The 25,606-nt window shown below is 39.8% G+C and overlaps 2 protein-coding genes and 1 non-coding gene across 4 annotated transcripts in view; 1 reads left to right on the top strand and 2 right to left on the bottom strand.

Moving 5' to 3' along the window:
* Positions 1-1,899: 1,899 nt before the first annotated feature.
* LOC139738105 (DNA polymerase subunit gamma-2, mitochondrial-like) lies at positions 1,900-11,609 on the bottom strand. The gene is made up of 10 exons (XM_071648773.1): positions 11,508-11,609; positions 9,463-9,603; positions 8,684-8,745; positions 7,393-7,522; positions 5,768-5,873; positions 5,005-5,178; positions 3,975-4,193; positions 3,450-3,544; positions 2,798-2,894; positions 1,900-1,959 (listed from the first exon to the last, which is right to left on the bottom strand). Exons 2-10 carry the CDS (start codon positions 9,537-9,539, stop codon positions 1,900-1,902), a joined length of 1,020 nt encoding a protein of 339 aa, XP_071504874.1. The 5' UTR covers positions 9,540-9,603; positions 11,508-11,609.
* A 5,999-nt stretch (positions 11,610-17,608) lies between these two features.
* On the top strand, positions 17,609-17,681 carry Trnar-ucg (transfer RNA arginine (anticodon UCG)). Its single transcript has one exon. It is a non-coding gene; the product is annotated as a tRNA-Arg (tRNA).
* A 1,983-nt stretch (positions 17,682-19,664) lies between these two features.
* Positions 19,665-25,606, bottom strand: part of LOC139738058 (cAMP-dependent protein kinase regulatory subunit-like) — a 77,035-nt gene continuing 71,093 nt past the window's right edge. For both annotated transcript variants that reach the window (XM_071648719.1, XM_071648720.1), the window contains exons 10-11: positions 25,152-25,239; positions 19,665-24,184 (exon numbers count right to left, since the gene is read on the bottom strand). In XM_071648719.1, the coding sequence (XP_071504820.1) occupies positions 24,012-24,184; positions 25,152-25,239 (261 nt within the window). In that variant the 3' untranslated portion in view covers positions 19,665-24,011. The remainder of the gene's footprint in view (positions 24,185-25,151; positions 25,240-25,606) is intronic.

Raw genomic sequence — 25,606 nt, 5'->3', positions numbered from 1 at the left:
ATGTTAATTATGCTCACACATGTAGTAAGTGTGTAAAAATAGAGAAAAAACAAATAACACTGACCTTCAGTCTATCGGGAAAAAAAAAGTTTTACTCTGTCTTTAAGAGTAAAATTAGCTGTAGCTTTGGGGGAAGCTAGGTTCACCAAGGGGCAACAAGCAGTCGCCGACTTAATAGAGGGACAAAAAATCTTACTGGGACAATTCAAAAGATTGGCCATGCTATGGATGGGACGCAAAATGAGACAGATCATGAGAAAATAAATATATAAAAAAACAAAGGAAAGCCAGAGCAGTAGCAAATGTAGCATTCAAGGACAGGTAACGTCAATAGGAAGGCAATACAAGTGCAAGTAGCAGCTTGGTTTGGACATTCTAGTCATTACACATGAATTGTATGTTGTTGATTTTTTTTTATCCTTTTCTTTGGCTTTTGCACAAATTTCAAGGTAAGGTCTATCTGTTTAACAGTTTACATTATACAATTGTATGTACCATTAAAAATAACTTCAAACCACACAATACAAGTTCAAGTGGGAAGAAATATGTTTATAGCTTTAGAAACAGAAAAAATATGTTTTTTTCTAAAACTGTGTCCTATTCATAACTTGTAATAAAAGTCACAAGATATTGTGCTTTTGGTGGAACATTAAACTTTAAATATTCTTTACAGAAAAAGGAAAAAAAAATGCATGCTTGTACACTCATGTATCTTAACATGATCACTGCTTAAACAATGTTCAGTACAATTACAGAGAGAAATTCACAAATTCCCTTCATTCCCTCTTTTTACCTATGGTGATAGCTTACTCTGGCAGGGCTGCTAACACTCCTCCATCAATATCAGGAAGCTCTGCAAGAGCGATCAGAAAAACATCTGCCCAACTCAGTAGATACTCAAAAAGATAAAAGTACTTGCAAATCCAGTACTACATGCAACTCAGTAGGCACCCAAATTGGGTGATTTTTACATTGTCGAGACATGAAGAGATATTTCAGTTGTCTGGGAGCTATAGGGGCCATTGATGGCACCCACATACCAATCAAGGCCGCATTGGATAACCCTGGCGATTATTACAATCGCAAATGTTTTTATTCTGTTGTAATGCAGGCAGTCATCGATAACAAGTGCAGGTAAGGCGTTTAATGCTATAATCTTGTTCTAACGTTAGTTTACAAAATTGAGAAAGAAAAATTGAAACAAAGAAGTTTCTTTGTACATACTAACTCTAACAAGTTAGTGTATTTCTATCTCCACCTCTTGCCATACAACCACATCCCATCAGCGGAAAAGTCCCCAAAATGAATAAATGAATAAATAAATAAACACTTAACTAGTTAAAGACAAAAAAATTCAACGCCAAATTCACTGCAGAATCAGGGCAACTTAGAAGTTTCACACTGGTGCTCTCTAAGAATACGGTTGTATAAAAGAAAATCAAGAATGAAACAAAAAATCCTCAAAAAAGAAAATGAAAGTCTCTCCTTTCCATAAAATTTTGTTTTCACATACTTGCAGACAGTTTTCACCCACACGCTGCTCAAAAATCTATCCCGATAGTGAGTTCTTTCACTTTAAAATTTTGTTAATGTATGTAAAGAAAACAAAATGGCAACCAATAGCCATGAAATTGTTGTTTTTTTTTCTTTTACGCTCCAAAAGTTTTTGATAAAAATCACTTTCATTGAAATTGTGTGACTTTTTTCCTACTACTTTATGAAGATTGTTTGTAAGAAAAGTGTCTATGGGGAAAAATAGAAGGAGTATGTTTTGACCCATCAGTTTTGAGCTTGGCTATCCAGCAGGCCTCCGGGCAGGTTTTGAAGTCCAGGCATTGCAGCACCAATTACTTCTTGAAGAGGATAGTCATTACGCAACTCACCACTGCGTAGACTGCTTCAATCTGCCTCTAGATGGCGCTGTATCATGTCCCGCACTTCGGTGATGTGCAACTGTTGCTGTAATATGACACAAATGGGAGAGGTTTTTCTTTTTTTAACATTTTCATTGCATTTCTCTGGAATCTTCATTGCTGTCTTAAACAATACAATACTTAAGTCGCATGATACAGTGTATTTTCAAAGCTAAAAATGTCATCTGGTATCTGGGCGGAAATTCTAGTGAACACTTTAATAGCGTTAACTCTTAATGCAATAAACCAAGTGAGACTGGACAATACGTTCCAACTGAAGTGTGATTAGGTAGCATACTTTTCATATTGTTGTCCAAGAATTTTCATCCAAGGACACAAAAATCCACCTTCTGCAACTTGTTCAGTGTTGATTTATGAGCAAAATTCACGAACATGAGATTTGAGGGATGTAACATAATTTTCTGTGGCTTTGGCTGGGTCAGTCTTCATTAACCCATTGAGGACCGACTGATTTTGCTATAACATGCATTTCCCATAAACCCCTGCCCGAGTATTTTCGGGACTTGTCCTCAACGGGTTAATCACAATCTACACCTTATCAGACATATGATTACAACCATTTGTAGACTTAGGCAACTATTGTAATCAACATTATACAATGTCAATTTCCTGACCATTATTCCAGTGAGCCTTACCACATTAATGGCAGCATTGTCAAGGCAAGGATTGTCTTCACAAATATGTACATACCTCAGCAGAGGAAGAATGACTCAAGAAAACATAATCCTCTCAGCATCTCTCAGGAATGACTTTAAAAAATGAAAAACATACACAGGACGGTAGTGTGCGATGGACAAACATTCATTGTTTAATGAATATGCTGCCATCTAAGGACTGGAATAGATATACTTGCACAATCTTACCATGAGCGTCGTGTCCCGATTTCTAACCCGCACGATTCCCGTCTTGACTGTGTTTTCATTCAAGAGGATGGTGAATGGGACTCCCATTTCGTCAAACCTGACATAGAAGGGATAAGGCCACATTTGAATAGTTTCTTGGACAGACTTAGTCATTCACATGGATATCTGAAATGGCTCATGATGAGATTAATGTCATTTCATTTTCGAGCACAAAGACACTTCAAGTCATCTTAAGATTGCAATACAACTTTCTAATCCCTAAGATTATTAATATCACTCCACTTACTGCCTAAGGTTTGTTCTCAAAACTCCTTCCCGGAAAACATTCTTGTAGCTACACTACTCACTGCACAACAAAAATCTGTTGTTTTGGGGGATTTTGAAGCAAGTGTCTTGCCACACCATGGCTTTATTACCTGTACCTACTCTTCACAAAGTAATACAGTAACTTGTTAAACACATAGCTTTTTTTTTTTTCCACCCACTCATAGCAGAAAGGTAAATTTGTAGCAGGTAGAATTCAAGGTCAAGAGTGGGTGGAAAATACATTTACACATGCAATGGAGGCACTAAGCATACATTCATTTGTGGACAATACAACTATACCACAAAAAGCACTGAGTGCATTTAATATTGGATTAGCTGTGCTCACATTGTGTAGTAGTTCTCAAGTGAGGGCGCCATTTCCAAAATGCAGCGGATGTTGATGCCAGCCTTGCGGAACTCCTTTCCCAAATAGTCGCAGAGCTGGAGGAGAGTTAAAGAACATTCAAAGATGCAAAGATTTTTGATAGATTCATCAAGTTCAATGATATCATAAATAATACTGAAAAAATTGTATTACAACTTTCTAGTTTCTAAGATTAATGATATTATTGAGTAGGAAGTCAAATAAGTGAATAAATATAGATTTCTTTCCAGGGTTTTTACACTTCCAATCTTTGACTCCGTGCTATCCCATGCAACCCCATCAAACATTCTGTAATAGAAGATACAATTTAAATTGCTCATTAATAATGTTGAGTCCCTATTACACTTCAAGAATTTGTGTCAAGAAATCAATATATACCTAATTTTCATATTTTGCATGTGTATTTTCTTTGTAAAAATGCTGTTCATGAAAAAGCTGCAGAAGCCAATAAGTGAAATGAATGACGAAATGAAATAAAGTGAATACCTCTCTGAGTTCTCGGGTGCCCCTGAGCGGAAGGACCACCACCTTCAGTGGGGCCAGTCGGAGATGGAGGCGCAGGATTTCCCTCACCACCGCCTTGCCCCGCGTGTCTGTCCGGCTCTTCTCCTGGTATGCGTCCAGCAGGAGGGCAAGTAGCCCCGCCTCCAAGGACGATGTGGTCTCGATCAGATGGGGGATGACCATCTTCCGACCATCCTTGCCCTGTAACGTGGAATGACCCCAGGAGAGAATTTAGGATGAATTATATACGGTTCACAAGTCAATCAATGCAATATGAAAATTGTCCACTTTAAATAAGTGAAATATCACGTAACATCCACTGTGACTTTACTTCAACAAAAATGAAACCCATTTATAACAAACCTGTACAAGTTTCATGCACATCGGACATAAAATAAGGATGTTTTCAAATTCACAGATTTAAATTTTGTCACATAAGTGACCTTCTTCTTCAGCACACATGCAAATCAGAAGGGGTGATGTGATTACCTAAATACGACTCCCACTATCTTGCACACCAACCTTTCCTCACTGAACTCCTCAATAGGGTTAAAAAGAGAGAAATTGTGCCCTTTGTATGAAGTTGCTGTGTAGTTGTAATACCTGAAAGACAACCTGCGGGGAAAGGGGTTGTTTTTACTCATTACATTCTTCACCAAAAACATGATTCTGAAATATTTTTGCAGGAATCTCATCAGAGACAGATGGCATTACTACCACGTCTTAGCATGAGTGGTTCACTCAGTTATCATTGTTTCAACCAAAATGTAACTTCAAAGATTCTATGCTGTTTAATTTCATGTAAAATTTCACTGAAATTTCCTTCATTGTGGTAGTCTGAACTTTCTTTCATAAAGATATTTTACCTTGGGAGCATGGATAGTAATTTCCCTATGACTATTGCACTCACATGAAAGGTGCCTAATAATTTGTGGAATAACAGATTCTTGCACAGAAAGGGGACTCTGGGATGTAACAGGAAAAGGGATGAAATTTTGAAGTTCATAGCTACCTGCAAGTCAGTCTTTGATTCAGCCTGCAGTCGTTCCACAGGGGTGCTCCCGTGATTGGCTATTCTCTCAATCGTGTCTACTCCCCACGGGAAGGTGAACTGGATCTCCGCCCACTGCACATGACCGGCCGTCTTGATGTCCGTGGCAGTGAAGCCTGAAGGCACCCCTGCAAACTGCATTCACGTGCAGATATCGTTTGCCAAGTTCAGATGCCAATTAATTTTGCTTGCGCAAATATCGAGCACTTTCAATGAGAATATACATTCGTTAAAAAAAAAGTGATACTAATTAAATTTGACGATGATCCATCTTTGGGAGACATGTACATGTATGCATACACAAATATATGTGCAGTCTTCTATGACATCATATGCCTTGTTTCTCACAAGATCGAGGTCTTGCACTTCATCTTCCTATCCTTTGACAGCCCAAACAAGAAAAAGAACCACAACCACAACAACAACCACAACAACAACAACAACAACAACAACAACAACAACAACAACAACAACAACAACAACAACCACCACAACAATAACAAAAGCTCTTACCTCCAGATTTCACCTTAATATCCTTTTAGATTTTGCAAAATTTATACTGAAAGTTCTTTTTCCTTCTCCTTGTTTTGCAGTCACATTGGAAAGAAGACACTTAGAGCACAACGTGCACAACAACCCTACTAAATGGCATAAATGACTGCAGGACTCGATAACCAGTTTTCATCTCTGAACCCGGAAGGTAGGCCAGAGGAAGAATTCTCACCTTTCTCCACCAGAGGAGCCGTTCCTTCTGCCAGGTGTCAAACCAGAGGGTGGATGTCTTTGGGGTGGAGAAGAAGTGAAGGGCCATCTCAGTTCTTTCAACGGCACTGCGGGAAGAGAGCAGATCAATTCGTAAAGTAAAATTGATATTGACATTGATCAGGTTTATTACCATCAAAAACACACAGACTGGTGAAAAGTCCAAGACTTACAATTCCCATTTACAAAATAAAAATTATACATAAATACATGAAGATATCATATACAGTGTACAATGCAAAGAATATCATTATCAATAAAGAAAGATTGAAACAGTGGAACATCTTACACAGAGGTCAGATATAACATGGCCCTGTTATAATAAGGTGATTTTGCAGGCCTAACCCTTATAATTCTTTGCTTTTGTACCCTGATATACCCAGAAACTTGATATAACCACGTAATTGTCAGGGTTTTATGGTCTGCGGTTCCTAAGTACACCAGTGCACCATTCCATCTACACCTTCATCTACTAATCCAGCTCCTGGTTCTTCACTCTGTTTGTTTCTTTAATTTTTCCATCAGAGAAGTTGTCTGGATATTCCACGTTAAGATGCACTAGCTCGTCTTCCATGGGGTCCAGTTTGATGTGAGGCAAGACCACTTCACAGGGTTATACACCCTGTTCTTTTTGATACATGAATGAAACATGTGCATGAGTTGTGACTCTCTCACACATGGGATCTCCATTTAATGTCTTATAAGAGGGACAGCGTGTTTTGCCTGTGACCAGAAGGGACACTATGATTATACACAACATTGCTTAGATTGACTCATGAATCAAACCCAGGACCTCTGGATCTGGAGGAAGATGCGTTACCCACTGCGCCAAATCACCACCCTTAAAATTGCAAAAGACTAAGTTTTGAATTCCATGCGTTTATTTCCAGCAAACAACATAAAGTACAAAAACAATGCAGTAACTCTGGACATGCGGGAAGGGGGGGGGGGGGCACATCTCTAGAATTAAAAAAATATATATCTTAAGGACAATAAAAGATATCTCATTGCAGCTTTTCCTGAAATGGAGCCTGTATGTCAGAAATGTTACAAAGTCAGGGCTGCTGACATTCACTCATCAAAATCAAGAAAACTCCTTGGAGCTTTCAGGGAGTTGAGTCATGTTACATGCATCTCAGTGGGTGATAACAAATCCCACATGAGGGTGTGTTCATATGTTCCTTAGACAAGATTCGTAAGAAATAATGTGACTTCTCAGGAAGCTGCCTGCAGAAAAGGGAAGACCTGGTCACTTTGCACAGTCCTGTAATCCACTGCCCTGTGTGTGAAGTCAAAGGACTCCCAAACTGGCTCCCAAATGGACGTTAATACTCACCCATTTGGCATATCAAGGGGTGTACAGGTGACTCCAGTTATAACGAAGTCCTCGGGACTGACAGTTTTCTTAAATTGTTACATTGAAATTTCATTATAGCCGAACAAATAAAATGTACAAAAATATAAGAGGTTATAATTTTGGGATGTGTAATTTACTCCATTGTATCCGAAATTTTGTAATAACTGTGTTTGCTATAACGGGAATGCACTGTATAATGATTCTCACTCTCACTTCGGTCACTCACCCACCTGAAAATGAACCGACTGCTGTCCCCATCGCTGGAAGGCCTGCTGCGGAAGCAGGGACCAATCTGGGCCAGACCAAAGGGGAGTCTCCTGTGCAGGAGGCCAAGGGTGTTGGAGAAATGAGCAAAGGTACCTACAATGGAGAAACAAAATTCCTTGCATCTATAATACAGCCATGCACCCGACATGCTATTTTAATTGCACTAACACATTAGCCCTCTGCAAGATCATTACCACAAATTATTTATACTGTGCACACAGTTATGCACACAGACATGATATGGCAATAAGCTGGTTTCACAAAACATTCAGATCTTCAAGAAGACTTCTAGATAATTTTTAGATGTTTGCATTTGAGCATCTATGAATTAGATATCTCTGAGTAGAGTTTCAGAATTTACAGTGATTGGGATGAGGAATAAGAATGTTTTCAAAATTCACAATAAATCACAATCAACAAGGATGATGACATGGCAGCCTCACCATAGGAATGCATGATTGGGTACTCACGGAAGAAGAGCAACAAAAAGCATGCATGAATTCTACCAAGGTGAACTTCTTTAATAAGCAAGCAGTATTGTAATGGATTATGTTGGTACATTACTGGTATATGTAAGCCTCCCATGTCATCATTCTTGTTCAGTGTATTACTTCTGGTTTTTCAGAGTATCATTTTATCTTCTCAAGGACCACAAATAAATTCCACAAATCTATACATTGCACTATCCATTTATGTACTACAAGATGTGAAATCATATAATTTGCCTGGAATGCCCATTTCAAGGCTTTTTGTGGCTCAAATGCCCAATGATGAATCCCTATTTAGCGCACATCTTTCAGCCCCAGTTCTGTGAAAGGGAAGGTGCTGCTACAACAGGCAGGTCTAGGGCAAACCTCAGGCCAAGCTTGAAGGTCAGTTCAGTGACAAAGTGTGTTGTTATTTGACTGCAAAATAGATCAGCTCAATAATGTCTTCAAAATTTGTGTTAACTTGCTACAAAAGAAGGCTTCTGAAGGCAAAACAAACTCCACCTTTTAGAACAAACATGAATAGACCAATTTGCTGTTTTTTTCTCACACACAACTAAAGGACATACCATGCATGCTAAAAAAATGTTCAAAAATGTCCAAAATTTGCAAGTCCAAAGCATCCCATGGTGTTGCTAAAGAGCATAAGAACTGAAATACAAAAGTACCGACCAGATCTTGTGTAAACAAACTGTCACATATGATCACATAAAAATAGATAGGAAATATTAAATACATCAAAGCTTGTTCCCAGATAAAGAAATACCTTGATGTAGGTCATTCTGCAAACAAGTTTCTCCTTCGGCTTTTTCCCCAGGATCTACACACCTGCAAGGGGGGGGGGGGGGGGTCAAAAAACAGACCATTGTGATAGCAAATTTGACATTCTGATCATAACTGGAACAACAATTCAGCTCGGTAAGGTACCAGGTATCTAAATCCATTACCATTTTCTTTCATAGAGGTTCCAGAGTATGTGTCTGGTACAAATTCACTGCTATTTTTCTCAGTTGAGGAAATATTAAGAAGCTCTAAACTTCACATGTTTTCACTACAAGCACTTCAATACTTGGAATCCAGTTTTTGCAGACAATAGTTGTTGCTCTGTGTGCTAAGTTAAGGGCACTCTTTTTTGGATGTCAGCAGAAAACGTTGCTGTTAAAGGATGTCCAATAATTGAATGCAGAGAAGTATACTGGTTATGGATCTACTGAATGAACATTGAAGCATTAAACAAAATAGAGCACTGTTAAAGCTGAGCTTGACTGCAAATACTTTGGAAGGTGTGGGGGATATGGGGATTTATTTTATTGATAACATCTGTATTTCATCAATTCAATATCTATGATACAATTTATATCAGTCAAATCAAATAACCGAGACAAATTGATGCTCTAAACCATGTAAATCATTGCAATGCATTATTACACAAAATTACTGTCCGGTAAGCAAAAAGACAAAAATTAAGCAACGTATAATATGTATGCTCATGAACAATTACTTCATAATTACTTCATAAAATGATACTGAACCCTATCAAGTCACCTTACTTGAAGACTAGGGGACAGAGGCAAACCATCAACACTGTCATGTAGATTCTCCTGACGGTCTAAAGATGGCATTCGTTGCAAGATGGCATTCTGCACGCCAACAATGTGCTCCCTGGAGCGCACAATCTCTGTCCACCTAGTATAGTAGTTGCAGTGTGAGAGATCATGCATGTGAGGAAAACAAAAATACAAGGTAAGCTAACTTTGCGCAACATACACTTCAGTCAAAGTGCATGCCTGCAACCATAAACACACTTCAGTCAAACAAGCAAACCTCTGGAAACGAATAAGCAATACAGGGGTAAAAAAAAAAGACATAAAATTATTTACACTTTAGCCATCTTGCACTGACTCTGGCACATAGTCTTAGGTATCATGACACCAATTCAATCATTAAATCACAACATGGCACAGTAGCCAGACGTGCATTTCTGGAAAGTGTTGGAACGAACATTTGTCATGTTTTGTCTTTACCAGCCAGTTTTCAATCATGGGTAATTCATTTCCCTGTTGCATGCTTCTTAAAACTTGAATCACAACCAGAATCAAGCATGACTTGCAGGAGAGTGGATAGTCAATTCTGAACACTCTTCTGGACCCAGAAAGAGAAGTCATTGTCTACATTTAACTCTTTACACCAGGATTTGAAAAAACAAACAAACAAACATAAAATACAAAGACACCTCAAACTTTGGGACAATCATTGCTTAGTTACGAGATTCTGCTAAACTATCACGTTGACACTCTAAATACGCTTGTCACTCTGTTTCCAAAGATTTAAAAGGAACGGACACCCACATGTATGTACACAGGAGAAGAAAAACACTTGTCGAAAATCTCAACAATATTTATCCCAACATATTTAGAATCCTTTTACAAGTATACCTCAAGCTTGCATGCTGAAAACTCCAGGTTACTTTGCACATACAGTATCCTACCTACTGGCATCTGAAAGGTCAAATAACAGGTGTAGTTCTGGATTTCACTAAAATTCATATCAATAAAATCAACCAATCAACTAGATCTCGGGTCTACACAAGTATTTTTTTTTCTATTCACAGCCAAGCACAAGCGTAACTGCGTAATCATTCTGAACTTACCATACTCTACAAAACATTATGAGGGGAAAGTGCAGTAGACAGCATGCATGCCACCCTATGTCATAAAAGCAGATCGTTCAAGAGGAGACGACAACAATAGATTTACACCTCTACAGTGTAGAACCCAAGCATACCTTCATAGACCCCGTTTACAGTGCGGGGCTGGGCTGAGCCGCGGCCGAGCCCAGCCTCAATTGCGGGGCCGAGCCCCACAATTTTGTCCGTTTACACTGCCGGGCTCGGCTGCGCTTTTAATTCAAACCTTTCAATATTTTGTCATAGTGGCGCTCTGCTTGTAAACAAATGCAATTTGGTATAGTCTGGTTTTCAGACCCTTTGCCAACTGGATTCTGTGGCGACAAAGTCGCCATTCGGGCAAAGGCCTTTGCCGAAGGAAAAATCCTTTGCAGGACAAAACCACCTTAAACTATACTAGTTTTCGACGTTGAGGGGGTTAATATTCTGAATAGCGAAATAGTACAGGAAGAGGGTTTGGAAGCCAAACTAAAATTGGCCGCGCATTTGGCCCAGTTTGCGTTTACACTGAGAAAAGGCCGGGCTCGGCCGCGGCCGAGACCACCTCCAGAGCGTGGCCAAATGCGCGGCCAATTTTGGCTTCGCATTTGGCCTTTTGCGTGTTTACACCGAAATGAAGGTGGGTTTGGCCGCGGCCGAGCCTCGCACTGTAAACGGGGTCTTAGTTTCTGGCCACAAAAACCATCAAAGACTGGAACACCTTGCCTATTGAAACCAAAAATATGCCATCTTCTAAAAAATTTCAATCCTCCTTAGAGGGCTAATTAATATGTGTCTACACCACACTGACAATTAGTCATGCCTCGACGTGATGCTGAAGACAGCGATGTTCGGTTAACATTCTGAAGATTCTGAAGAACTGTTTGATCGTTTTGGGGAGCATACAAACCAATGGAAGACTTACCACTCATTAATCAAATTGGAACGCAGCTCAACACCAAGTGGACCATAGTCATAGCAACCGCCAACGCCAGCTGGGTTCAGTTGTTTGGAGCCGTAGATGTAACCATGGTGACTGGAGAGGCTAATGACCCTTTTCAGAATATCCTCCTTGCCCATCTAGAAAACCTGCCCTGTGTTGGAAAACATCAATTTCTTTGTGAGATTGAGGAATTAATTAGAAACATGTGATGCAAAAAAGCTTGAATCGGTTCAGAGGACAGCAACAATTTTGGTACAGGTATCTGAAGTTAAATCGTCATCATATTCTGGGAGACTCAAGTATTTGGGGATTCCATCCCTGGAGTATCGACATGAACATTCAGATATGTACATCAAGATTTTGCTTGATATGGGGATTGGAAGACTTTGATCCAGCTGTTCTCTTTGTTATCAATGATCAGTTACATACCGTCATAAGTTTAAGTTGTATACTATAAAGAAAGTTGTCGAACGAGTAAAGCTAAAGGTTAAACTCTTTCAGTCAGAGAGCAGACCCTAGTAAATACTTGGAATAGCCTTTGTGCAGAAGCTGTCAAGGCAACATCAGTTAACAGCTTTGAGTTTTCGAGTCTATTCCATCATTAATACTCAGTCATGTGTCGAAGCATCTAGCAAGAAATGACATCCTCACTGATGCTCAACATGGCTTTCGCAAAGGGCTTTCTACAACCACCCAACTCTCCTCAGCAGCACATGATTGGTCGTCAGTCTTACGAAAAAGCAGCCAGATTGATGTAGTCTTCTTGGACTTCCAGAAGGCATTTGATTGTGTACCACACCAACGCAGGCCTGCGTATGAAACTCCAGTACTATGGAATTTCAGGAGATTCTCTCAACTGGATCATGTCCTACCTCAGTGAAAGGAAGCAAGCCGTAGTACTTGATGGAACACAATCCTCATGGAGAGCTGTACCATCAGGAGTCCCCCAGGGATCTGTGATTGGCCCGACTCTCTTCTTATTGTTCATAAACGACATACTGTATACGCTATATATTTCGCGGGGGTTTTATTTTCGCGAATTTCGCGAGTCGGGAGCTATTCGCGAAATTAACAACACGCGAAAATATTACCTTCCAAAATGAATCCCTTGCCTTGATGATACGAACATTTCAGTACTAGTATACCATGTCATGCCTTTACGAACAGACCATACTGGCTAAGCTTGTTTCCGCACGTGCACGTCTACTTACGAATACTGTAGAGAGGCAATCCATTATCGCAAGGGGACCACTGGTCAGAAATCTAGCGCGATGGACTTAACCACTTCAAAAATGTTGAATTCTAACTTACTAGTTCGCAGCGTTTGGTGAGTTTTTTTCATGCAGTGTATAACTAGTATCATTCTTATTTGCTAGTAAGTTGAAAATTCCCTTTCTTTGCCACTTCATATTTTATCTGGTCCCTCAATCGCGAATTTAACCACTCGCGAAAATGTGTGACAGCGGCAATTCGCGAAAATTTATGTACGCGAAAATTATAGCGTATACAGTACAAGATGATATTCCATCCTCCATCCGGTTGTTTGCGGACGACTGTGTTGTCTACCGTGAGATTGTGACTGATGATGACTACCATTTACTACAGCAAGACCTTAAACTATTATCGGCCTGGTCCCAAAACTGGCTCATGTACTTCAACATGAAGAAATGCGGCATCCTCTCAATAACTCGCAAACGCACTCCCAGTATCTATCAGTACACACTTTCCAAACAAGTAGTTCCCAGAGTCAACGACTTCAAGTACCTAGGTGTGACGGTCACGGCTGACCTTCGGTGGAACAAGCACTGCCAAACCATCAGGCACAAGGCAAGCCAAACCCTGGGACTCATCCACAGAACCTCGTCTCCATGTTCTAAAGAAGTGAAGGCCAGAGCCTACACTGCACTAGTCCGCCCACAACTAGAGTGCGCCTCTGCAGTGTGGAATCCATATACTATAATATTAAATATCAACTCACTCAAGCAAGTAGAAAAGTCTGCAGCCCGTTTTGTCCGAGGTGATTACAGCCCAACATCATCTTCCACAGCCCTAGTATCAGCACTTGGTTGGGACAGCCTTCACTCTCGCTGCCTTCCTGCACAATGCACACTTTTTCACAAAATCCAACATCACCTGGTTGTCATGTCCTTTCCACCTGATATCATCCCAACTAACAACATTGGAAGACAAGATCACCAACTCAAATACACAATCCCTAGATCCACCATTGACTCCCACAAGTATTCATTCTACCCAAGAGCCATAAGACTATTGAACCGCCTGCCGGAACCCCAGTAAGCACCGCCAACCCAACATTATTCCATGGAGCTGCTTTGCCCATTCTCAGGGCAATGCAGCCTCCTGCTGGATCTGCCACTGTGTAAGAGGATCGACGCTGTTTTTACTGGCACTGAGCACCCATACTCACATTTTATTGTATGATAATGAGACACTTGTACATACACAGAATGACACCCCCTCACGACACACAGCTCGAGTTCATCCCAGTATAACCGCACCAGCGACCCCAACCCGTACCGAGTCAGGGTTGCATTGCAGCCCTATGGCTATTGATGTACCACCTGATATGGTTTATCATTTTGGTGACCAGAGACCAAAATACAGGGTTTTACACTGCAATTCGTAGCCATACTGTTAGATAAGATACTTACAATCAGAGGCGCGGAAATCAATTTACAATACGATCTGTTTTAAGAGCGCAGTGAAAGATTTTATCCGAGGTTTTAGTCCTTCCACACTTCGTATCGTAGTACCACTTACACAGCGCATGCGCTAACAGCCTTGCTGTCGATCGGGTATGGATAAAACAGAGCATATATTATAATACACAATGTATGCGTGTGGAAAAAAAAAAACAGGACGGCTAGCTGAGAACTGAAATGAATATTCATTCGCGCATGCGCAGATCATTTTATTTACATGATATGTTCAAAATGGCGAACAGCATCTCGCGGAGATGGTCTCAAAGATGATGACGATTAATCTTGTTTTCGGAGGTAATGGTGAGGGATACATCGTTGCCTATATTATATTCAACAATATGGTGTTACAACATATGGCTTTTTGTTGCGAATCCAAGTGTCGTTTTGAACGATGAGTTGTTTACTGAATTGCAAGCATCGCAGTGCACTTGATTACTTCACTAAACTGCATACGAGTCGTCGGGGCGCTGTTACTGGTTACAGCGCCCCGCGCCAGGGTTAATCCCAGTATAGCTTCATGTACATGTACTTTGTACAAGCTGCTTCAAGAGATTACTTCATCAAGGTACATGTATCAAGGTATTAATTAATCAGTGACCACTGGAAACAGAAACCAGTGGAAACATAAATTTCATCTAGATTGCATAAACTGACCATCCCGTGGATACATCACATGGAACTGACCGATTTGACCGAGGGGTGCGTCAAAATCCCATCATTGTCGGTCAAAATTTTGACCGAGGGGTGCGTCATGGTATGTCACTTGGCTATGGAAAACTGCACGCATTTTGCACACTACCAGTACCGGATACACGTACTGCGAGTGAAATTACAGTGAGCGGTGTTCCGCGGCAAGTGAAAATCAAATTCGGGAAGTGTTTTGGAATGAGAGGGAAAAATGCTTGCCAGAATCTGGCAAGCACATAATTTAAAAGCCACCCTTTCTCCTTACATTTTCCCCCCAACAAACCCATGAAATCTGTGGTGACAAAGGCGAATTCTTGACAGTAAAAGAAGCGGCAGCAGAAGAAACTGCCTGCAGCATGCCATTTTCTGCTCGCGGGATAGCCCGACCAGACGCGCGACGCTGTTAGCTGTGCGAATCTCTACGTACAGCGACTAGGCTGTATGTAACTACTCGCAGGACTGCCGTGGCGTGGTGTGTATGGTACCTGCGCTGCAGCAGTATGCATCCACCGCACTAGCAATGGCCGCGCACATACAGCGCATCTGCACACATGTGATTGTCATGTATGGATTGCATGCACAGAATACATACTGCTGTACAGAATATCGTAGCAGCAGCGTGATGTACGGTGAATGACTGTACGGTGCTTACAGGGCCATGGTAAGGGAAACTTGCCGAAACTTTTACAAATTATGTTTACGAACCAAAAGAAAATGAAATTGCGTAAATAAAACGTATGCAAAAATCGTTTCAGTATTTACGGGGATGCGTCAAATGTACCGGGGATGTCCGTCAAAAAAGTGACCGAGGTGTGCGTCACTTTCAACGTGTTGTCCGTCAAAAAAGTGACTGTGGTGTTCGTCACTTGCAGCGTTTTGTCCGTCAAAAAAGTGACTGTGGTGTCCGTCAAAAACCCCGTGTGGTCAGTCAAAAAATGACCATGACGCACCCATGTCCGGGGGTAGTGGGGTGCGTCATTACATTGACAAGTGCATAAAACACAGCCTGTCGGGTCGTCACGTTCAAACTGCAGAAACATACACTATGAATCTATTAGCCAATCACATGCGAGGTAGTTTCTACGTCTTTAATTTACTAAAACACGTACCTCGCATGTGATTGGCTTACAGATTCAAAATGGCGACTTACAGCTTGCGAACGGCGATGTTGCGATATCGATAAAATGTCTGCGTTATAACCGAGTTTATGTGAGTATTTCGATTGCACAATTGAGAAATTTATCCCAAATATTGCTGCATAATGTGTCATGTCATGTCAAACTTGTTTGAATGTAAAAAAGCTGTCTGAAATTTGGTTTATCGTAACGTTTGATCCTTGCGCGACTGCTCCACACAGGAGCCGCAATCATTGACTTCGGTCTGTATACGGAGGGGATCCGTGAAGCCAGACGCAGTCTCTGCGGAACATTCCCCGACGGACAGATACAGTCCGATCTTTCGGTCAAAGTAACTATCTGCTATAGGTCTAGAGGTCTATACACAGCCCAGTCGCTGTATTAAAACGTGTTTTTACAGCGACTGGGCAGTGTATAGCCACAAATTTTATTTTGATTTTGAGTTCTTCTAACGTAGGTGTCTAGAGTTCTATAGAAAATCCAGTTCTATCTTATAGCATTACTACTAGTAACTGTGAAACACAGCCCGAACGTGAACAGTATTAACTGTGTAACCATTACAAGGAGCGCACCGGGGCCGGGGGGTAATTTTTTATTATGCCAATTTGATTTTTATAGTAAAATTAACTTCAACGTTAAAGTTTATAAAATGAATTTGAGGCACACCATGCACACATGTGAATCTACTCTGCACTCACCACGCAACAACGAAACTATATATTAACCGGGCTAGATATGGCGGGATAGCTATCGGTTTTATCACCCCAAAAGCTAATGCATTGCACAGTGTGCCATATTAATATAATCGAAACTTTAGTAGGCGGTCTAACCATGTTAACCATGTTATCGCTAGTTAGACCTTCACACCAAGGCAATTCTCTAACGTTAGTCTAGTTTCTAATAGTTAGACTGTCGTCTACATGAACACAGTCAAGCGTCTCAACATACGTTTCACTTTCAGGTCTGAATGTAGCGCATGCGGCTTCGAGATATAGATCTACAGTAATTCGTACGTCATTCAAACGAAAAACTTTACCTCTGCAACCCAGGATAGCCCCTCTGCTGATAGAGAATAATGTAACCAACCTCTGCGAGTCCCAGGTACGTGTACTTCGCATGTGATTCCGCCAGTCGCGGCGCTGCTACTCGAGCGGCGGCGGCAAGATCAACATCCAGTTGCCCGACCAGCCCCCGTGCCTGTCGCGTCGAGCTCTAGCTCTGTACGTTTGATCACGCGACAGAGCTGGTAGTGGTTGCTGTGTACAATGTACTATTAAAAACATGTGGGTGACGGTGCGTGCGCATTGAGAGCGCGCAGCATAAGCTCGCACGCGTAATCACAGCACGGCAGATCATCCTGCCTCGTTTCTATTTACCGGTAGTTCCAAATCCATCTAGAATTTACACAAATATTCACGTCAACTGTATGTATTCACAAAATCCACAAAATAAGTTTACCATACCACTTTATCAAGGCTGCTGTAGTTATGATTTAATACAGAGAATATATACATAATATGTGCACCTTCACTAATGCGGCCGCGTAGCCTAATGGATAAGGCGTCCGACTTCGGATCGGAAGATTGAGGGTTCGAGTCCCTTCGTGGTCGTGGGAAGTCAGTGTGCTTTTTTTTTTCCTTTTCCTTTTTTCTCTATGTTTTTACTTTTTTCCCTATGTTTTTACTCCCCCCCCCACCATATTTTGTCCCCACCCCCATATTTCATTCCCCCAATATTGCAGATATACTATCATTTATCATTCTTGTTTTTCCTCATTGTTAAGCTGTTTTGGCATGAACCAATGAGTTCCCATTCCTCCATTAAAAAAATATGAATAAATAAATCAGTAATGTGTATCCCTGAATGGTCCATGACTACACATATCTTGCAGTCTTCAAGATGTGCATATGATTTTAAGGGCCTATGATATATAGGGCCTACATACAGGGATCAACACTATAAATTAGTCTCTTTTGGCCTGTTCAGGCCACTAAAATCTTTAAAACAGAAACTTTGGTGCCCCCCCCCCCCAAAAAAAAAAAAAAAAAAAAAAAAATGTAATGGTCCTAAATAAAGGGAAACATAACACTCCATTTTCAATAGCCCAATCAGGCCACCAATAGAAAGCCCTTTTGGACATTTGGTGGACATCAATTTCTAGTGGCTCCAAGCCACCACTTAAAATCTAATTTTGTTATTCAAAACTACTTTCACAATTTAATTCATGAAATGTATTCTGAGGGAAAATTGACAATCTGTTCAAAGGCTATGAATATCTAAATTTTTGGTGCCGCTATCTCTGGATTAGCAGAACCAACTGCTCGTGGCTTCACGCATGGACAGGATTTCAAGATCTATTTTCTCAATCTCTTTCTCTTCTCTTTTGCATCTCAAATATCAGCAAATTGTCATGTACACATTTTACTGCATATCATTTTTTTAATGTCTTTTGTGCATGTGATGTATTTTTGTTACCACAAAGTACTGTTCAGTTTGTTAGAAACATGAAAAGAAACTACACTGAAACAGCACTGAAAACTGAAAATACAAAAAGAATTCCACAAAATTTCATTTTCTATCAAAAATATACTTTCACTCATGCAGATATTAACATAATTATTATGCTAGAGAGGAATTACTGTCCAGTTATAAGTTACTTTGATAAGAAAGAGTAAAATCTTACAAACATAACAGTGAAAATTTGATTGAAATCAGATAGAAATCGGGAAGTTCTGAAATTTTTAAGTATCGCTAATTTCTACAAAACAAAAAAGAATGAGTGAGCTGATGTCATCTCACAATTTTCTTTTGAAAGTGTCAAAAAAATATTTAAATTCAATGTTTGTTATAAAAGTGTAAAACATGATGTCATTCCTTTGTTGCGTAACTTCAGAATAATTATCAGCTAAATACATCAGAATTTGGGACTGGTGCTTCATTGTGTTTTAATGAAAAAAACAAAGGAAGTTTTCAAAATTTTATGTATAACTTTTATCGCAAGTTGTGTGGGATGGCATAATCACTACACCATTTGCATATTCATATTGACTGTTCAAGAACCGTTTCCCGAGAAATTAGTGAAAATTCAAAATGTCATTACTGTGTTATTTTTCAGCCAATTTTGATCAAATTTTCATTATTTTGCGAAGAGAATTTTGTTCCTTTTCAGACTAATCTTCAACTGCACTGGAATTCCCCTTAAAGGAAAATATAATTCCCTGTTTTCTGGAAGAAGGAAGTCAAGTGTTTTTTCATTATGCTAGAAAAGTTTAGATACGTTGAATTTTCTTTATATTTCTTTATATTGCTGTCCACGTCTGATGTCACAAAATATTGTAGTTTTCTCATCCAGCCATGGCGGTACTGAAACTTTACAAAAAACAAACAAACTGAACTTTTGAATGGCTTGTCCAATTTTCCTCAGAATCAACTGACTTTTTAATTGAAGAAAGGTGATGCTAAGTGGTATGTTTTGATGATATATAATTGAATGTGGGAAATGCTTTTGCCAATTGGAGACTAGCGGTTAGTCACTAGCAACAAGAAAGGGAGTCATGAAAACAAAGAACACATGCACACAAATGAGCTCCATTATATAGACTTTACCTGTCTTCTTTCTTTAATGAAGATGGTTCGAGTACATGTCACAAAAAACATTGACTTGTCATATATAGCTCTACACAATATCGTGCTAAAAACACTGTAATGATATCATACGCAATGCTCCGAGGGTAATTACACAGTTTTTCCTGCTTGTGATGACTGAAACCAACCAAAACAAAAAACTATAAACAAAGTAAAAAGTGGAAAGTTTTTTCCCCCTTTTCTTAACCCCTTAATAGTTTCTACTGAAATAGAAAATTGGTAATTTAGAAATGGCATGAAAATTACTGCCAAGCAGAACACAATCTATGATACAGATGAAAAAGAATAGTGTAAAAGTAATACTAGCCTTCACTGTATTGTCAAAATATGGAAGGTGCCATTGATACAGAATACAGTGTATTAGAAGAATGCATGTACAGTATAATAATTACAGCTACTTCTATCAATATTCTTCTTTCTTTCCTTTTCATGGCTTCTCACAACTGCACACTATAATACAAGCTAGCTCTCATCATTATAGACAAAGATTTTATCATTTTTTTTTCAATCCAAGTGAAGTACTTCTGATAAAACTCCCTAGATTGTACAACGTTGAAGAGTCTGTCGCATGCTGAACAAGGTTAAAAGAATGCACACACACACAATATACATGTACACTGGTGTACAGTCTGTACACGCTTAATGTTGTACACCTCACACAGGGATAGCACTAGACATTTTTGCCACACGCTTGTCAGGGACCCCAATGCAACTCTCACTGTTGGTGGTGGCAGTTGGTTGAAGTTGGAATAGCACAGTTTTCCCTCCACTGATTAATACGAGGGTTCCACGATGGCTCGACAATACATCCCTGATCTTGTAAAGAGTAATGTTGGCATTAAAGACTCGTAGGAAGTGAGTGTGTGTGTGTGTGTGTGTGTGTGTGTGTGTGTGTGTGTGTGTGTGAGGACGGCGGTGTGTTTGTGTGTGTGTGAATGGCAGCGTGTTCAGACAAGGCTGGCTTGCAATGAACTCTCAATGTTTCAAGATGACAGGGAACTAACAGAGGACTCAAATTTTCTGCCCAAAGTTTTCAATGAGAAATAATGCACGAAACAGTTGTCACAGAAGTGCTACTCCACACAGGGAGCTGATGATTAAAAATTCATATCAAAATCAGTAGCAAGTGTCGGAAGGAGCCCAGAGTTCTCTGCCAGACATCACTGGATGTACCGTAAAGGAAGAAATATCATCTGCATCTTTTGATACTCGGTGCAAGCGAGCAGTGCAAGAGACAACATAAAAAATAATGTTCTGTAATACGTTGTAGAAAGCTAGGCCTGCTGCACACTCACAAATTTCCAGACTGCAGTTTTGCTCCCTGATTCTTGCCATCTTACCTCAAGCCCCAGGTGACTGAGGGCAGAAAGTATTGGCCAGGTGCATTACGCATGGAGCGTTTTCAGCTGTCATGCTCTGGTATTTGGTTTTGTGAAAGTGGCACCAGCTGTCAAACTTGTGACGTCCACTTATAAAATCACAGAAATGATTTGAAAAAAAAAAAAGAAAGAATATTCTTCTTTCTCTGATATTCGTCATCATCCTTATTTAACATACAAAGAGAGAATGAGGCAGGAGAAAGAATAAATTCTGAATCCTTTTGTTTCTCTCGATAAACTTTGTTTGGGGAATCATCACACTCAAATCATCAATCTATCTACTTGCCAGTGTATGTACAATTAATACTTGATCAGGTCCAGTGCTGTAGGTCGCAAAATATGCTGATATTCCTATGTTGTGGACCAACAAGAGCACACTTACTTCTGCCACGAGAATGGTCAACAGACCCAACCGTGATACACGCACCATGTACGGACAGTGGTACACTTACAATGACAACAATCAGATCTTACATACATAGTATATGCACGTAGTAGCATTAAATAATCTTTTTTTTTTTTTTTACTGGTCAAAATACAAGCCAGCTTAAAAGCGTGACACTGAACAGGTGCAAGGTTTACAGGAGAAAAATTGAAGTCATAACTTGTGATAAACAAATATAGGTGAAAATAACAACCAAGACATAATCATCAAAAACAAATAATTTCTATTTCTCTTACTGTCTACAAATATATATATATCTATGAACACACAGATGTCAGAGAGTGAATATACCTTACATATCACATCCTACAGAACCAAAACATATCCAAACACTAACTTTTCTACTGGCATGTCATGGTTCTGTTTCCTCTCATCTCGATTTTGTTTTTTATTTTTGTTTTTTTCAAACACAGCACCAGTTACTAATGAATAACAATTTTTAGCTATATACACACACTCAAAATTCGGCCAATCTGTAAAAACCACTGTTGGCAAGGAACCACAATAAATACGAAAATGACACACATCTATTGAGGATTCTAACTCTTAAGTTTAGACCACTTTCTTGACCCAACTTAAATGTGTGTCTGGACTAGACAATGACTGATTGGTATATACTCTACTTGCTTGCAAACCCATGCATCATGCCATTGGGCGTCTTGAGAACTTTCCGAACTCAATGCTCGCCAGCAACAATAGAATGGGGGATATCCATAAACATACACACGCACATAACCTGCGTGACTCTCGAGGATGAAAATGTGAGAAGAATTCAATACCTTATTACTGCAATTATCCTCCCTTTTCATGGATCAAATTGGCAATACTGGTCGTTTCATATTCTCTGCCCTCACTAAAGCTGGCAGGCTGAACCATGAAATTGACCTTACCAACACAGTCTTTCAAAAGGTCGTGTGACACTCACTGCATGCTGTACGCCAAAACTACACATAGCTTTAGATTCCAGTGAAGCGTCACTTCACACTTCCTCTGCAAACGTACATTCACTGGTCCCTTTCGGAATAATCGTGTAAAAGTGCACACAAGCTTCAAATGTCAGTGAGAGACACCCTGCTATAACTACAATGTGGGTGCAACAGAGCACAGTGTATGTGAACAGGATGCAACCACAGTGTATGCAACCATACAATTCTGTTTCATGACTCTTTCATTCATTTACATCAGTTTACACAAGACTGCAATAAAAATGGTTGCCATGAAACCATTTTCAAAGAAGAATCGGCCACATGCATGGGGCTGGTAGGGTAGGAAGAATAAATCTCATCATAGCACAAATCTTTCTTTCTTTGCTTGTGTCATTTGCATATCCATGCCACAATTACGAAAACAAATGCTGTCGGGACAAAGTTTGAGACAATGCCCCTGCAATATTCCCTCTGGCTTCCAGTTAGAGTTTTCATCATGTCTTCCTCTGTTGCAAAGTTGTATGAAATTTTGTGAAATTGCAGCAGTATTGTACAGATTTAAGAGTACAACTCTCTAAAAATGAACCTGTGAAATTTTTTTCTTTTAAATTTTGTAAACAGAATTATTACCCTAGTTATTGATAGGAAAAAGTTTGCACGGTGTGAACGTACTCACATTCTTAATGACGGATTCCCCTTAGCGTGTTAATACCAACTAAAAAAAATTGTGAGAATAGAAGTACCCATTTCCCCTAAAATTCAGAGTGCAAGTGTCATCTGAACAAACCCATCCTAAGCATGGATGAAAAGTAAATCAATCTGTAATCCTTCTTTTTACATAGAGCTCCTCTTCAAAGACCCAACGAATAGTAGAAGGATCACACAGAAAGCTGCGATACGTATAGTAGTCTGTGTGCGATTGATTGAGGCAAGAAAGAATAATCGCTGCTGACAGAAATTAACTGTAAATGTCTTATGGGTGGGGAATAATTCAGCTGTGCAGCTCTTTCTACAGAAGAAAAGTTCTCTGCAGGACCACAAAATATGTATATCAACGAGAATAATTTCTTTGGAGGATATGCCTTGGAGACAGGAAAAGAAGGGGATGGGAGTAAAACAAAATGTTTGTCTTTAATTCCACTTCTAAAACTCTTCTTTTGTATTTAACCTTCCATCCTCCATCCTCTATCCGCAATCATGCAATGTTTTAAAAAAAAAAGAAAGAAGAACTAAGACAAGTAAATAGAGAAAGTCCAGCTGAAATGATGCCCTACACAGGGTACATTGAGATACATACTGTCTGAATTTCTGAATCCGTTACACAAATTCCATCGAGAACCGACAAGTTCTGGCAACATCTTTCCTTTAATAATACATATTCTTCTCATCATTCTGTCAATGTCCAAGGTATCATTTCTTCTCTCATTTGCTTTATCTACACCTTTTTCTTTTTTGAATTGTTAATTAATATACATACATCTATGTACAAACAGCTGGTACCCATGTTGGAGGCTGATGTACAGGGATGGAGGGGGTAGAGGGGGTCTATACGGACAGCTGGACAAAGCTGTTGTAGCTGGAGATATTCCTCTTCAGAATCTCCTGGCAGGGCCCCAGGACGCGCTCGAAGCGGAGGCGGTCCAGCCTGACGCACTTGAGGGGACCGCGGGCCACCACGGTGGCAGCGCGGGGGCGGTCCAGCAGTAAGGCGATCTCACCTGGGGAATTCAGAGTAAAAAAACAAGAATAGAAAATGCAAAAAAAGGTGCAAAACTGAAGTACACCTGATAGCAGTATAGGATTCAAATTAATTGTGCTACTTTATATGTTTGCTGTTTAAATCTTACACCAGACAGTGTTCGGAAGACCACGCTCCCACAGACCCCTGCTAAGACAGCTCATTTTTGTACCATCATTATAAATGGAATTGTATGTTTTTGTATAATCTTTCCATGTTTTGAGTGCATAGGGACATATGCACTATGTGTTATGCGCTATATACAATTAAAAGCACTGTTAATTATAATTATCATTATCATTTTTCCCCAATGAGGTCTTTTACTCGACTGAATCATAATGTTTGTCATTCCATGTTAGTATAGCTATATGAAGTAGTCTACCCTCTGTAGATTCTCTATGAAGGACTATCTTGAGACAATGAAGAATCTATGACATCATCCTGAATGCAGACAGTGATCCTGGTGGACAACATGAACGAAATTGACCGTCACTGGAAATTTTGTGCGACTACTTTCTCAACTTCTTGCAGAGAGCTGTCGGCTGGCAAGCAGCACAAAAATTGACCCGTTGCATTTTTGGAATCTCATGAATTGTGTTCTAGAAGGCATGCATTTCTTCTTCTCAAAAAATAGTTTAGAATATCTCATCTGGCCCAACAAGACCAATGAAACAGAGTTATAAGTTGTTAAAGCATAGGACGGAGAAGTGCACAGCTCGTGTGATGGACCATGGACGATGATCAAATATGAGTGGATGCTACATCACTTAACATGCTCAGTCTATCCATAAGTCAAATGGGTCTAGGGAAATAAAATAACAATGTAAGATATACACGCCTTACTCTTCTGACTAGGTTCAGCTAATATTACTCTGTGAGCAAATAAAAAGGGCATGAAAGTGTATTTTCAGACAGTAAAAAAACATTTTGTGGAATTCCAATCTCACCAAAGTAGTCGGATGGGCCGAGTTTGCCCACTTCAATCAGCTCGGAGTCTGCCTTGTTGCCATGGCGTTGAAGAACAGCGGCCTGGCCCTGTGCGGGGTCATAAATAAGCGTGTTGTCATCATTATCTATCATTATGAGGTGTTGTTGTTTCCCTGCCCCCCCCCCCATGACATTTACAGGATTTATGCTACCTCGTCATTAAACAGAGACAACACTTTTATTTATTCCCCTAATATCTTTTGAAGGAATATGCATTACATTCACTTCAACATTCCCAAAAGCACTTTCACAAACTACCGACTGATATGAAGGCTAGGTGCCACACAAAGGTAAAGTATTGGAAATGTTCACTTTTGCATTGCAGGACATACGTTACATTAAACATGATTGTGCTATCAATAGGCGGCAAAACACATTTTACAAAATATGTAAAAACATTTGCAAGTCAACTATC

The sequence above is a fragment of the Diadema antillarum genome, unplaced genomic scaffold (assembly GCF_040938485.1).
Source record: "Diadema antillarum isolate AM-2024a unplaced genomic scaffold, OU_Dant_1.0 seq00000720_RagTag, whole genome shotgun sequence".
Lineage (NCBI taxonomy): Eukaryota > Metazoa > Echinodermata > Echinoidea > Diadematoida > Diadematidae > Diadema > Diadema antillarum.
This window is presented reverse-complemented; position numbering and strand designations above follow the sequence as displayed.

Excerpts from the sequence above, each read along its gene's own strand:
- LOC139738105 (XM_071648773.1), bottom strand. The coding sequence starts at position 9,539 with ATGCCATCTTTAGACCGTCAGGAGAATCTACATGACAGTGTTGATGGT. Across the intron at positions 5,179-5,767 it reads GGCTCCTCTGGTGGAGAAAG|TTTGCAGGGGTGCCTTCAGG; the intron begins GTGAGAATTCTT and ends ACGTGAATGCAG. Across the intron at positions 4,194-5,004 it reads AATCAAAGACTGACTTGCAG|GGCAAGGATGGTCGGAAGAT; the intron begins GTAGCTATGAAC and ends TCCACGTTACAG.